This window comes from Phalaenopsis equestris, unplaced genomic scaffold, assembly GCF_001263595.1.
Source record: "Phalaenopsis equestris unplaced genomic scaffold, ASM126359v1 Scaffold000503, whole genome shotgun sequence".
NCBI classification, from domain to species: domain Eukaryota; kingdom Viridiplantae; phylum Streptophyta; class Magnoliopsida; order Asparagales; family Orchidaceae; genus Phalaenopsis; species Phalaenopsis equestris.
The window spans coordinates 190154-204344 of NW_018164943.1; the positions used below are offsets into that span (position 1 = coordinate 190154).

Consider the following 14191-nt stretch of genomic DNA (forward strand, 5'->3'; position numbering starts at 1 on the left):
AAACACATCTTAGTTCGTGTTCGGCTCGTTAACTTATCAAACAAAATTAACGAGCCGAACACGAGCTTCTTAACGAGCCAAACACGAGTTGTTCGCGAATAACAAGCCGTTTTGACAGCCCTAGGAAAGGGGATGCTTTTAGAAGACTATACTGCTAATATTTAAGATTTATCACCTTTAAATTTTGTAAGCTTGAATCATGACAATAAGATGGGAAATTGTGCTGGAATTTTACATTTCCACGATTGAATGCATACATATCGAGAAATTGTATATATCTAGGAAAAAGTTTATTGATTTCAATTTTTTATGAAACTTTTGTCACCTTGATACTACATGCGAAATAAATGTATCCGTAAAAGGGTTGGTATAACTGAAGTGGCAGACAAGATTAGAGAGATTCATCTTAGATGGTTTGGTCAGATTAAACATCGTCCACCTGATGATCCGGTTAGGAGTTAGATTCGACTTATGTTAAGAAAAGTAGAACTATACCTCTAAAAACTTGGGCATATTGTATAAAAAATGATCATAATTTATTAGAATTAAATGAAAATAGTACACTCTATACTACAAAATGGAGAAAAAGGACTTATTGGGATAAAAGCTCGTTGTCGTTGTTGTTGTTTTTTGTTACCTTGAATGGAATGATTGCTGTTCATTTGGGTGTGGTTCAGAAATTTTGTTCTGCCACTCTGTGAGCTGATACATAAAGTACATTTATTTTTAATTTTCAGGCTATAACAGGGGATTCCATCCTCATGAAATTTGAGAAGGCGAGATGTGCTCTGCAGGAAAGTCTTATGAATGCGCAGGACATAGTTCCACAAGCCATAGGCTGTCAGGTAGACTCAGATGTTAAACTTGGATACAAGTGCTGTGTCGATTTTATCTTTTTCTCAAGTGATTTTCCCATGCTAATATCATCTAACTTCTTCTTTGGAAAAAGAAACAACTACATAAGCAACACCATTTCAAAACTTAACAGAAGTCTTAAGTAAGAAATAGAATGTAAGTTTAAATGCTGAATGAAATAACTACTGTTGAAAGGTTTGCTCCCATAAATGATGAGTTCGATATTCAGAACTAGCAAATAATTCCTATTTATTAAAGTATAAACAATGAGATATGGCGAATGCAATACTAAACTTCTAAAATATTATGATGAAATAAATCCTGAAATCTTGAATTCCAAATTAGGGAATTTTATGATTATTTGATTCTTGGTACTTGATGATGAGTTTGCTATATTAGATCATGAGAGAAGAAATTTAAATTATTCTTGATGCGAATTTTATCAACTTCAGTCTTTGTAATGTGGAGGAACAGACTTGCAGTGCAGGACTTATGTCTCTACTCTATATATGTAGATATAACTCTTGAGAGTGTGCGTATAATATTATAGAGTTAGAGTTTTGAAAGAGAATTTACAGAGTTCATGAATGATTGTACACCTTTTACAGCAGTTGTTCACTTTTAGATACGATATTAATTTTTAAATCATCTCATTTTCATAGTCTGCACCATGTTCTTTGATTTTAGTCCTGTGTTTTTTAGCATGTTTGTTAGAGCACATCTGATTTGAAAATGTCATGCATGCCCTCTCGGAAAGTTTCATGGCGCATTATGCATGAAAGTAGATAACTTCGGTTTTATTTTAAAAAATTTCAATCATGGAAATTGGAATTTTTATTTGACATGTGTGAGGACTCACTGTTGTAGTTATTCATGCAAACAAATAGTCCTTGCAGTGCGCACATGACTTTACATTAGTGTTTATTATTGATCATATTTCTATATGCTTACCGGCGTTAGTTTTTGGATTCAGTTGCGAGTATTACAAGCTGGAAACCATTAAGTCTTTTCAAACCGGCAATCACTCTTCTATCTATAAGTGGGAATCCATTGTTCACTTTTATTTCAAGCTCAGTTCATTGAGAGCGTTTCTATGGATTCCAAGTATTCAAGAGAATTCTTAATGTGGTTAAGAAGTTTTGTGCTCGCAGGTGGGATTATTTCATTCTATTCCTTTTCAAGTTCTACCATTAGAAGTTTTGGCTACATTCTAACTACTTTCCAGCATAAGGGATATCCAGGGGTAGTTTGGGTCTATCCATCACTCTAAAAAAAACGTATATGAGTGAAGCCTAGAAGACCATAATAAGAAACAGAGAGGGAGGGAGGGAGGGAGGGAGGGAGGGCGAAGAATAGATGTAGAGGGAAAGTGGGAGAAAGAGAACTGTGGAAGGAGTGAGAGGAAGAGAGAGCATAACAAAGGTTGTAACAGGGCCGGCATTGATAGAGGATGTTGTTGGTGGGGATGTTATTGGAGAAGACAAGGTCGGAGGAGGTTTTTGATAGCAGGATTCAAGTAGAAATCAACCTAAATTTATACATGAAAAAAAAAAACTAATAATTTATGTCTCATGAGCTCCTATTCTTGCTCACATGTTGTAGGCCATGTTGATGCCTTTTTTACATGAGCTTCTAATGTGATTTCCTCCCTCACAAGTAATAACCTATTGATACCTTATCCGACAAGCTCCAATTTGTGACTTCCTTGCTCCTTTGCTATTATAGCCCTAAAGACTCGCAATCTTAACTCAACACACACCAATATTTCCATTGAAGATGGCATAGTAATAAAGTTCAAGTGCTTTGCTTGCAAATAGGATTTTACCATGTTCAAGTAGAGCTTTAAATTCATATTTCAGTGTTACAAATTTAGAATCAAGTAACAACAATTCATATTTAAGTTGAGCGTATGCATAGTAAAAGCAAATGAACATATATTTTTAGTCATAAAATTTAATTAGCATCTCATTAGACATGGCAAATCACAAAACGCTGACTGCCTATATATGATCCACTAGAGATGCTAGAGATTGATAATTTTAATAAGTGGTTTTAGCATAAAATTTTGCAAATTGATTCAAAATAATTTTTGTCATAAATTAATTAACATCTCATTAGACATGGCAAATCAACAAACGAACATATATATCGCAAATTGATTAAAAATATTTTTAGTCATAAAATTTAATGAGCATCTCATTACACATGGCAAATCAACAAAATGCTGGCTGCATATGCTGAAATACTAGAGATTGTTAATTTTAAGAAGTGGTTTTAGGAAAAGCTATGCAACTAATTTTTTTAAAAATCTTTTCTTATGGTTGTTTTAAGTCAGATGGTTGTTTAAGATAGAGAATTATTATCTCAAGGGCATAACACTGACACAAAATCCATGCCACACCACAAAAAGGTGAGTGCAATTTTTGTTTGCATCTAGTAAATAATCAATCAAATAACACATAATAAAATAATAAATAGAGAGCAGAGTAATTGTGGATTCTGCGTAAGGTAGGTAGTTAAGCTCTACATACTATCCCTAACTCATCAAATCTTCAATGATTTTTTCACTAGTTCGGTTAATTAGATCAAAATTACTATATTTTACTGTGAATTGAGGAATTCCCAATTCACCCCAAATTCATTGGAATTGATAAAGGAACTCTAATACTTCTCAATCCACTATACATGTATGACATTCTATTGACCAATAATAGTCGATTTAAGACTCAATTTAACATAACCAATTTGCCGCATCTAAGGTTTGTGAAATTGGACAAGCAATAATAATAACTCTCCAAATGATAGACTCGTAAGAAACCAATACAATCTTATAGCATTTTTATCGCTACCTTGATGGCACCAAGACACAAATGATCAATTGGCAATCATCATAATGAGCGAGGTTGTGAAAGAGAGAGACTCACTAAAATTTATTTATTGATCTAATTTTGACGGGTCGTTGCTCTTTTCCTTTGCCTTTTTGCCATTCTAGAGTCCCTCTCTCTTGAACCCTTCAACATCCTTCTAACCAAAAGTCTATCCCCGATGGTGTGGAGACAGGATACATCAATTCATCCCAAGCCAGATCGATCTGAACTTCTGAAGGTTTAAATTAGGCACACACACGTCAATTATTGAATTAATCATGCCATGTATGGACATTGTTTTAGCCTTTGGAATGTGCAAAGTGTGTGCATATTCTTGTTCTTCAACTAGTAGTTGAAAGCATTCACTATAAATAATTTAACTTTGTTATTTATCATTGAATGGTGCTTATAAAGTTTGCCCATAATAAGAATTTATAAAAGAAGTAGATTTTGCATAGTTATGAAATTATTTTGGTTACAAAGTTTACCTCTGATAGGATTTTATTAAAAGCAGTAGATTTTGCATTGTTATGAAATTATTTTGGTTTCTTAACTTCAAGTTTGGTAAACATTTATAGTGAGAGTAATTCACCAAAACAAGTTTTAAAATTATACTATTAGGTATTGAGTTATATATTGTTTTTTTTTCACAAGGCGATATTTTTAACTTATATTTTAACTTTGTTTATTAGGTATTGATAAACAAAGTAACATCATAACCTTAAAATAGATATTAATCTATGACTAATATCTTAGGTATTGTGATATCTTAGGGACACCCAATGGGATAGGCACCTCTATTTTAGGTATTGTGATATAAAGTTTGCCTCTGATATAGAGGTGCCTATATTTTTAACTTATATTTTAACTTTGTTTATTAGGTTCACATATGCTCAAATTCTTATGATGTTACTTCTTATTGAGTCATAAGAAGGATTACTCTCATATGCATTATTTTTTATTATATAATTTAACTTTGTTTATTAGGTATTGAGTTATATTTTTTTCACAAGGAATTATATTTCACATTTTTATTAACTTAATGGTTTAAACCTTAAAATAGAGGTGCCTATCCCATTGGGTGTCCCTCAGGGCACGTCTCATTGTGTGCTTCAAACAATTAAGGATACACCACTTTTTACTACTCTCCAGGATAAGCTTTAGGCCTCTTTGAACAAACATCACCATGAGATCATGGATTTATGCATACGCCACATATTGCGCAATTTAAACAATGCCAATAAGAACTCTTTGGTGTTTAAAATATGGATTTATGTTATGGTAGGTTTTGAACAAGACCACAGGCCTAATAAGATGCTCCAAAAAACAAGAGGAAAACCTTCATTTTCTACGAGAAGCATATGCCATTATGGATTCCTAAAATAGTGCCGTAATAATGATATTATCTTATCTTAGCAAAATTTACATGATATAATGTGGGGATATTGACATACATACTACATAATTTTTCTATATTTACAAATTTAATACTTAAAATTTTAGTATAATTATCTCAATCACATCAAAATATATTCATGAAAAATAGAAAAATAATTTAATGAGATTTATATATTTGGGTGTTATATAAGTAGATATATAGATTTAGGTGTTAGAAATGTACGTACATGAGAATTCTGTGACATGCATGTAAATCTACCTACTGTAAATCATCCTAAATAGCTTTGTTCTTGCTAGTTGGAAAAAAAGAAACAAATGAAAACTTACAACAATAGAAGACTATGGGGGTGTGCGCATTTGTGCGTGAGAGGGAGAAAGAGATTGGGGAAAGGTAAGGAAGGAGCGCTAGTTGAGATAATGGGAGTTATTTAGAATCACATTCAATATTTATTCTCTTTTGAGAAATATACACTATATCCTTCATAAATCCGAGGGGCTAGGCAAAGAAAAAAAATATATCATGTCGCCAAAACTATATGAAGGCACTTGACCATCCATAAAAAATTCAATATTATTGCTTTCCTTTTGAATTTTGTGGCTATAGTCTTGTCCAGCTCTCATCACTATCTCAAGTTTTGCCACATATACATGAGAAGTTAAATTTTATAAAGAAAAGTTAAACATGACGCACATTAAAGCAAAAGTTTATTACAAAGTTATCCTCCAATTGTTTTCAGTAGCTGTTAATCTCATTAACATCTATAGTACTATCAAAAATCAAGAACTCCAATTTTGTCGCTACGCGGCTCCCATCCAAGCTTGCTTTGCTTGTAATTGACAGCTTGTCTTCAATCTCCATTCAATTTATTCTTCTTATTTTTTTGATTCTCTTCAGTCTCTTTCACTAACAACACTCTTTTTGTCATAGTGATCCTCATAGAGGTGTTCTTGCTAGAGTGAATAGTCTGGCATATGGAATGTCATAATTGCTTTGAGCGATGCTAAAAGATCTTTAAGAAATGTTACAAGGCTTTGCAATCAAAGTTATATTCTACATAGTTTTGATATGGTTTTCTTTCAGCTTCAATAATAATGATCGCCTCTTTTCTTTGATCTAAACTCTTCCTTTGTGTTTATAGTCACTTAAAATTTTAACTCGCCTTTGTTTTTCTTTGTAACAAGAGTAAGTGATCTATCGTGTATTCAAACGCCAAAATTTTTGGAGTTATAGTGGAGATTAGATAGAAAAAAGAGTAAATCATGGCCTTTTTAGGGCGCTCGGGTAAGGCAAACTCCTCTAAAACCCTTTGAAAGAATCCCCTAAATCTCCATTAACCCTAAATCACCTTTTTTGTTCTTACATGAGCCATTATTATGGGTTCTAGCTAGTTTAGTTGGTAAAAAGAATATCTTGTTATTGTTTTGCTGTAAATCATGGCCTTTTTGGGCCCTCGGGTGAGGCAAACTCCTCTAAAACCCTTTGAAAGAATCCCCTAAATCTCCATTAACCCTAAATCACCTTTTTTGTTCTTACATGAGCCATTATTATGGGTTCTAGCTAGTTTAGTTGGTAAAAAAAAGTTTCCTCATGGACACATAATTCCACCCAAAAGATAGCAAATACACATTCCTTTTACTCATCCAATAATGGTTTGAATGACCCTCAAGTCCTCTTGGATTTTGAACTATGGGCAACACTTCTCTTTACTTTTCGCTGATTTAGTGCATGATACTAAGAATATTAATTAAGCAGGTTTGTTTGAGTTGCTTAAAAATTAGCCATAAAAAATGATCCGTGCTAAAATGAAAATACAAGGCAACGTTTCATCAGATTTCGAAGTTATACCATAGAAGTTCTTGTAATGTATGTTAAAAACTATCGATTTTCTTTTCCTTACGATGGAGAAGAATGGAGACAATCAAAAGACTGGACATTTATCTGATGGGCAAATTAGTGGTTCCCTATTCCTAAAATGTTGAATTTTTAGTTTGTCCGGTCAGCCAATTCCTCCTTTTCTTGGTTAGCCCAATACAAGCATGCTAACTTTTATTCTTAAAAATGTTAGTTTGGCCTAATTTCGTTTGGTTTGTGTTCTCTTCATCTGATGGCCATAAAAAAAAAGTAAATACCCTCTTTTTTGTTGCATTCTTATTTCCTTATTTCTTTGAGATGTATACCTTGAAATTTTGTTGTTGAAATTTAGTATCGTATACAAGCATGCTAACTTTTATTCTTAAAAGTGTTAGTTTGGCCTGATTTCGTTTGGTTTGTGTTCTCTTCATCTGATGGTCATTAAAAAAAAAAGTAAATACCCTCTTTTTGGTTGCATTTTTATTTCCTTATTTCTTTGAGATGTATACCTTGAAATTTTGTTGTTGAAATTTAGTATCGTTGGTATATTATGAAACTCTGTGTCCTGATTTTACCATTTTGGAATCAGATAATGGAAATAGTTGGTGAATTGGAAAGGACTGTGTTTATATTGGACCATGCAGACAAGAAAGCAGGTGAAGAAGTGCTCTCATTGCTTCAGGAGAAGAAGAATTCTGAAACTAATTCAAACGATGGTGTTGAGCTCAAAATCTTCCATCAAGCTATGTTGAAGCTTGGAATTACTTCCTCCAGAGCAGCTCTTTCTGAGAGAAGAGCCCTCTGTAAATTGATTGAGAGGGCTCGCGCAGAGGAAGACAAGCATAAGGAATCAATCGTAGCATACCTACTGCTTCTAACTAGAAAATACTCGAAGTTATTTAGAAATGACATACCAGAGGATTCAGATTCTCAAGGATCAAATCCATGTTCTCCGACTCTCCCAGGCCCTTCTGATGGAAGCAGCAATGATTTTGCAAGGGAGTCTTCTTTTAGTTCCAAACTACAAAACAAGCGATCAGAAGAAGCACCCACGCCCCCTGAGGAGTTCAGATGTCCAATCTCCTTACAGATCATGCACGAACCAGCCATTATTTCATCTGGACAGACCTACGAGCGTGTTTGCATTGAAAAATGGTTTAAGGATGGGCATAACACTTGCCCTAAGACCCAACAGAAGCTTACACATTTTTCTCTAACTCCAAACTTCTGCGTCAAAAGTCTGATTGCTAGTTGGTGTCAGCAAAATGGCCTTCCAGTTCCAGATGGCCCTCCAGAATCCCTTGAACTGAAGTCCTGGAGGCTGTTCCATCCTGCGAATGATACTATTGATTCCAGATCCATAGGTGGCCTCAAATCTTGCGACGAGGGTGTCGAGAGCAGTCCGCCGGAGAAGAGTGGTGGCATCACTGGGGAAACTAATAATGGTGATACTACAGAGAGCGAAGATGATGAGTTTGAAAGATATGAGAGTTTGCTTAAGTTATTGCGTGATAGTATGAGCAGAAGGAAGCGGCAAAAAGCTATAGAGGAAATCAGGGGCTGTTTGAAGAAGCTGTCGTGAGAAAATTGTTACTGGTGACACTGTGTATAACTACCGTTGTTACATAACTGAAATAAATAAAACACACATTCAGAATCCTCAAAAACTCACAAATTCAAATATTACATCTAAAAGACGTTTGTCGAAGAAGCTGTTGTGAGAAAATTATTTCTGGTGACAACTACCGTTGTTACACAACTGAAATAAATAAAACACACATTCATAATCCGCAAAAACTCACAAATTCAAATATTACATCTAAAAGATACATCTCATTTAATTGTAACACAACAATCAAAATCAAATATAAAAATACAAGAACAACAAATAATATTATTATAATATTAATTTTAAAATCCAGATGATCAATCCTATGGAATAAACTTTTTCTTCAAAGACACTTTCCACACATTGTCACTATTGGATGTAGAATCCTCGAGTTGATTGGCCTACCTAAAAAGGTCAGAGTTCTTTCCTAATATATTCCTTGAGCACCTATAAAATTTTTTTCTCATATCTATTTTTTCTTTGTAATTTAAGTAGATAACACTCCAACTTACATTTACACTACAATACTCTAAAAGCACCAAAAGTCCTCGAACTCATATTTACTAAAAGTTGAAAATAACAAATATAAATTCAGCTTGCAATAATAATAGAATGATAGAATTATAAGAAAAATAACTAATAAGAATAACATAAATACATAGATAAAAATATATAAAACTGTGAAGTCTCGGCGTAAGTATAAACTAATGAATAATTTGTCATTATAATAAGACATAAGACCTTAAGAGGGTGTTTCGTAGCACACTTTAGCAGGATTTAACCATGGATTTAAATTAAATCCAGCCGAAAGCAAAAAAAAAAAAAACAAAAAAAACAAAAACGAATCCGAATTTCTGGCACTTCCCGTTCCATCTTCCTGACAGCTGTTTCGTTTTCTTCACACCCCTTGTGTCTTCAAATCCGGATTTCGTAAATCCCACGGATAATGGATTTCGCACGCCATTGCTTGCACCTTCACTCCCGTCGTGAGCCACAAATGAAATCCGAATTTCATAAATCCTATTAACATAAATTTGATCCTGCATCCAAACACCCCCTAAAGAAAGAGGATCCTGGTTGCCTTTACATCACGTAACACCGAGCTCGTATACGTCACAGAAGCATACAACACAAAGGCCCTCTAGAAGAACCCGTACATTCGTATGACTGAGAAGGAAGGGTGTTTTGGTTGCCTTCAACCAAGTATATGACACAGAAGCACATCAACACAAAGGCCCTCCAGGAAAAACCAAGTATATGACATAGAAGGTGATCTTGATTGCCTCGATATTGATCTTATATATGTCAACAATCATAACAACATAAAAGGTCATTTAGAAGAACCCCTAAGGTCATATATCTCATCATAGACCTCCAAACAAAAAAACATGCAAAAAATTATATATATATTACACCCGCGGTTGTCAAGGAGGTTATCCTTACATCCTGCTAGAATGAAAAAGACACGACAAATTATACATTATTCCACATAAATATCATATTATAAAGAGTTAACATATAGATTTAATTGCATGTCCTTATACAATAGCATATAAGCATAACACATTAACTAATGTATTTTTAATCCGCTCTTGTAATTGAATTATATCTCCAACACTCTCTATTCTACGTACAAGCATCACTCAGATCAGATTCATTTGGTAATATTGACTCTCTCAAACGGTACTCGTATGCTTCAAGAGGAACATACTGATCTCACTTATTCTTTAATTACATTTTATCATACTTTCTTCCGATTATTTCTTTAAATTTTTGTATTATGTTATGTCATACCTCTTTGTTGAAAAACGTCGTGGTCTATTGCATAACTCAACTTCTTTTAGATAAAGATTACCAAAAAAAAAAATCTTTATATCTCTTTCCCACATAACAAAAGCTCCACTTCCTCTTGCCCTTCCCACTAAAAACTCTAATTTGGCCAAAAAAAAAAGTGATATAGTATAAACATTACTAGAAGAAGTTGATATGATAGGAGATGAAGCATGGATAACATATTTATTATAAGCCCCAAACTATTATAAATCATATCAAACTCAATATGAGAGAGTTATACATGCACATATGCTATATCAATTCATATCAAACCATACCGAAATGATAACTACCATATCAGGCGTTTTTTCAAGCATAAATTATTATGCATTACTTATCTAAATTTCAACTTCTACATAAAGAATTCAGCCATTGTTTGATGGTTAGCATAATTTAACAAAAAGCCAATAGGCCAACATCAACCGACATGCCCATCTTTCCTCTTTCCTCAAATCCCCACATAAACTGAAATGCCACTTAGGGCATCGTATCAAACTCATCATAGTGATAAACCTCAATGTCAAAATCGTACACAATATATGCCAAATTCTCCCCCACATGAAATCCCCACATAAAAAAGCTGTGATGCCAACCAAAAATCCTAAACTCTATCATCAAAATAGAATCTGAAAAAATTGAAATACCAAGGTGCAGAGAAACCAAAATCCCTCAGAGAATCTGAAAAAATCGAAATACCAAGGTGCAGAGAAACCAAAATCCCTCAGAGAATCAAAAAAAGAAAAAAAAAAAAAAGACATAGGTTGATGGTTGTTATTTCCCCAAAGAAACCGAAATGCCAACACATAGGCTCTTGCTTCGTTACTCATATATGTAATAGGGAAGATCACAGACCATCCCTAAAGAAATAAAAAAATTGGCAAAACCAACCAACCAAAATCAGGGTGAGATTGAAGATATCACAGAGATCAGAGCAGACACATCAAAAATAAAAAAAATGAGAAGAAGAAACCTCGCTTGGGATCCCTAACCTTCGTGCACATATGAGAGCTCGAGAGGTAGGGCTTGGAGACGGAAGCAGAAGAGGAAGCAAAGAGGGTCGTTCTATATTATGATAAACCAAAATGCAGAACGTGTATCGCGTTCTATAAGAGCGATAGGAACACATTAAAATGATAATATTTCTTCATATAATATGTAAGATTCGAGTGATAATGACAAATGACATGAGAATTCCATTTGCTTTATTTTATGTTACACGTAGAGCTTACTCAAAGGTATAGGTAGGTTACAGTGAGGTTACAGGGGGTATAACGCAGTTATAACCTCCTGAAATTCTCATTGTAACTTGTTTGCAGGTTACAGACATACGCAGCTCTGCGTACGTCTTATGTACGCAATTTTTTTCCGAAGCAAAGAGGGGCGTTCTATATTATGATAAACCAAAATGCAGAACGTGTATCGCGTTCTATAAGAGCGATAGGAACACATTAAAATGATAATATTTCTTTATATAATATGTAAGATTCAAGTGATAATGAAATGAGAATTCCATTTGCTTTATTTTATGTTACACGTTGCACTATTATGCCACATGACCCTAGATATTATTGCATAAACTCAAATCAAACAATCAATTTGCCCATGGTCTCCCTGTTAACAGCAACATTGAATTATCACCCACACAAGAGAAAAAAATATTACATCAGTACCACGCACGTAGAAGTAACGTGCGTAGCCAATGAAATCACGTCTCGTCCACTTAACTTTTGAGAAAATATTACATTTAAGTCTTGAATCTAATAATGGGGAGCCATGTCAAATGGGCCCCACCGTAATATACTGAAGTATTAAAAATGATGGGACTCACTTGACACGTGACGCCCCATTATTAGCCCCACTATTAGACTCGTAATGCATAGTTCATCCACAGCCAGATGTAATATTTTTTCCTCACTTTCTGTTTATTTTGGGTGCTCGTCTTCCAGGAATAAAGACACGATTCTCTCCGCCGGCGTGATTCCAATGCTAGAAAAGATGATGTCCAACCCCACAACCCGCGAGTCAGCCACCGCACTATTCTTGAACCTCTCCTGCCTCGATCGAGCGAAACCCCTTAAAGGAGAAAGCGCAGAGGCTCCTGAAGCTCTTCAGAGAGCAGCGACGGCGAGAATCGTCGCCTTCGAGAGAGTGTGTTGGAGATAAGGAGGCTTCACAGGAGCGCAAGCCTTTGGCGAAATCAAGGCCGGCGAGGATTGCGAGGACAATGAGCTCGTTTTGGAAGTGCAGGCGCCGCTGCTAGATGGAGGGATGGAGGGATGGATGGAAAGGTATGTGTTTGTATATGAAGTTGAGCAGTTCACAGTTTTTGTTTCTATTTTTCACCATTTTCTTATACGTGAATATATTCATCAAGCTATTTTAATGATAAGTTTGAAAGATTTACATACATACCACTCAGGTCTTTATGTATTTACATATCTATACGGTGCACCTTATCTACTTTGATGTGATGTGGACGATTTGAGTGGTATAAATAAAAAAATAAAGATTTAATGTTAGATATGTAAATATATACAAGTTAAGAGGGTTTGTATGCAAATACCTCTTAAGTTTTTGTGTTAAGGGAGTTTGAAAAGAAAGGAAGTCATATTTATAGATTCACGTTCTGGGACTATGAGCTAAGCTAAGGGCTTGGAGTTATACCTAATGAGTCATGAACACAAAATATTAAATTTATTGAACGTATTCAAAACTTCGTTCTGTGAATTAGTTTTTGTATATCGATGACAAGTTCCATGAAAAGCATTTTAATGATAAGTTTGAAAGATTTACATATATACCACTCAAGTCTTTATGTATTTACATATCTATACGGTGCAACTTATCTATTTTGGTGTGATGTGGACGATTTGAGTGGTATAAATAAAAAAAAAAAAAGATTTAATGTTACATATGTAAATATATACAAGTTGGTTGGGTTTGTATGCAAATACCTCTTTTTAGTTTTTGTGTTCAGAGAGTTTGAAAAGAAAGGAAGTCATATTTATAGATTCACATTCTGGGACTATGAGCTAAGCTAAGGGCTTCGAGTTATACCTGATGAGTCATGAACACAAAATATTAAATTTCTTGAACTCTTCAAAACTTCATTCTGTGAATTAGTTTTTGTATATCGATGACAAGTTCCATGAGAAGTGAAGTTTGAGTTTGGGTGAAATAGATAATTTAGAATATTACTAGTTCAATTTTTGTGTAATCTTCAGCCATTATATTTCTTTCTTAAGTTTTTGACATTAATTTTTTTCAACTTACTTAAAATATGTATTTATTTCTTATTGCACAAGTCTGAACTAATCACATCTATTTTCGATCATATTCATGTATCTTAGACACAAGAGAGCTTTGAGTTAATGTTATATCAAAAAGTTACAAATTATGTTAGCATTGAAACGCCAAACATCTAACCCACACTTATAAGTAACATTCTAGATCTGAAAAATTAATAATTCATGCAAAACATGACATAATATGACATAATAGAACAACAGTTAACCTTAATCCCACTAAGTGGGTCAGCTACATGAAACCTTTTTTCTCCATTGCTCCTATTAAGTGTCATATTTTCATTTAATTCTAATAAATTAAGATCATTTTTTTTATACAATATGCCCTAGTCTTTTTATGTCTGCCGCATAAGTTAGAATCTAAAACATCTATTCTCTTAATTGAAACATTAGATGGTCAACCTTTAATATGACCAAACCATCTAACAACTCTTTCTATTCTTGTTCGCCATTGGAGCTACAACAACCCTCT

The 14191-nt window shown here is 34.0% G+C and overlaps 1 protein-coding gene across 1 annotated transcript; it reads left to right on the forward strand.

Annotated features, from left to right (window-relative positions):
* Positions 1-737: 737 nt before the first annotated feature.
* LOC110028183 (U-box domain-containing protein 6-like) lies at positions 738-8554 on the forward strand (the record flags this gene model as incomplete). The annotated part of the gene is given in 2 exon segments (XM_020729927.1): positions 738-845; positions 7562-8554. Coding segments are annotated over 2 exon segments (1101 nt in total), but the record flags the coding sequence as incomplete, so codon positions are not given.
* Between the last annotated feature and the right edge of the window lie 5637 nt (positions 8555-14191).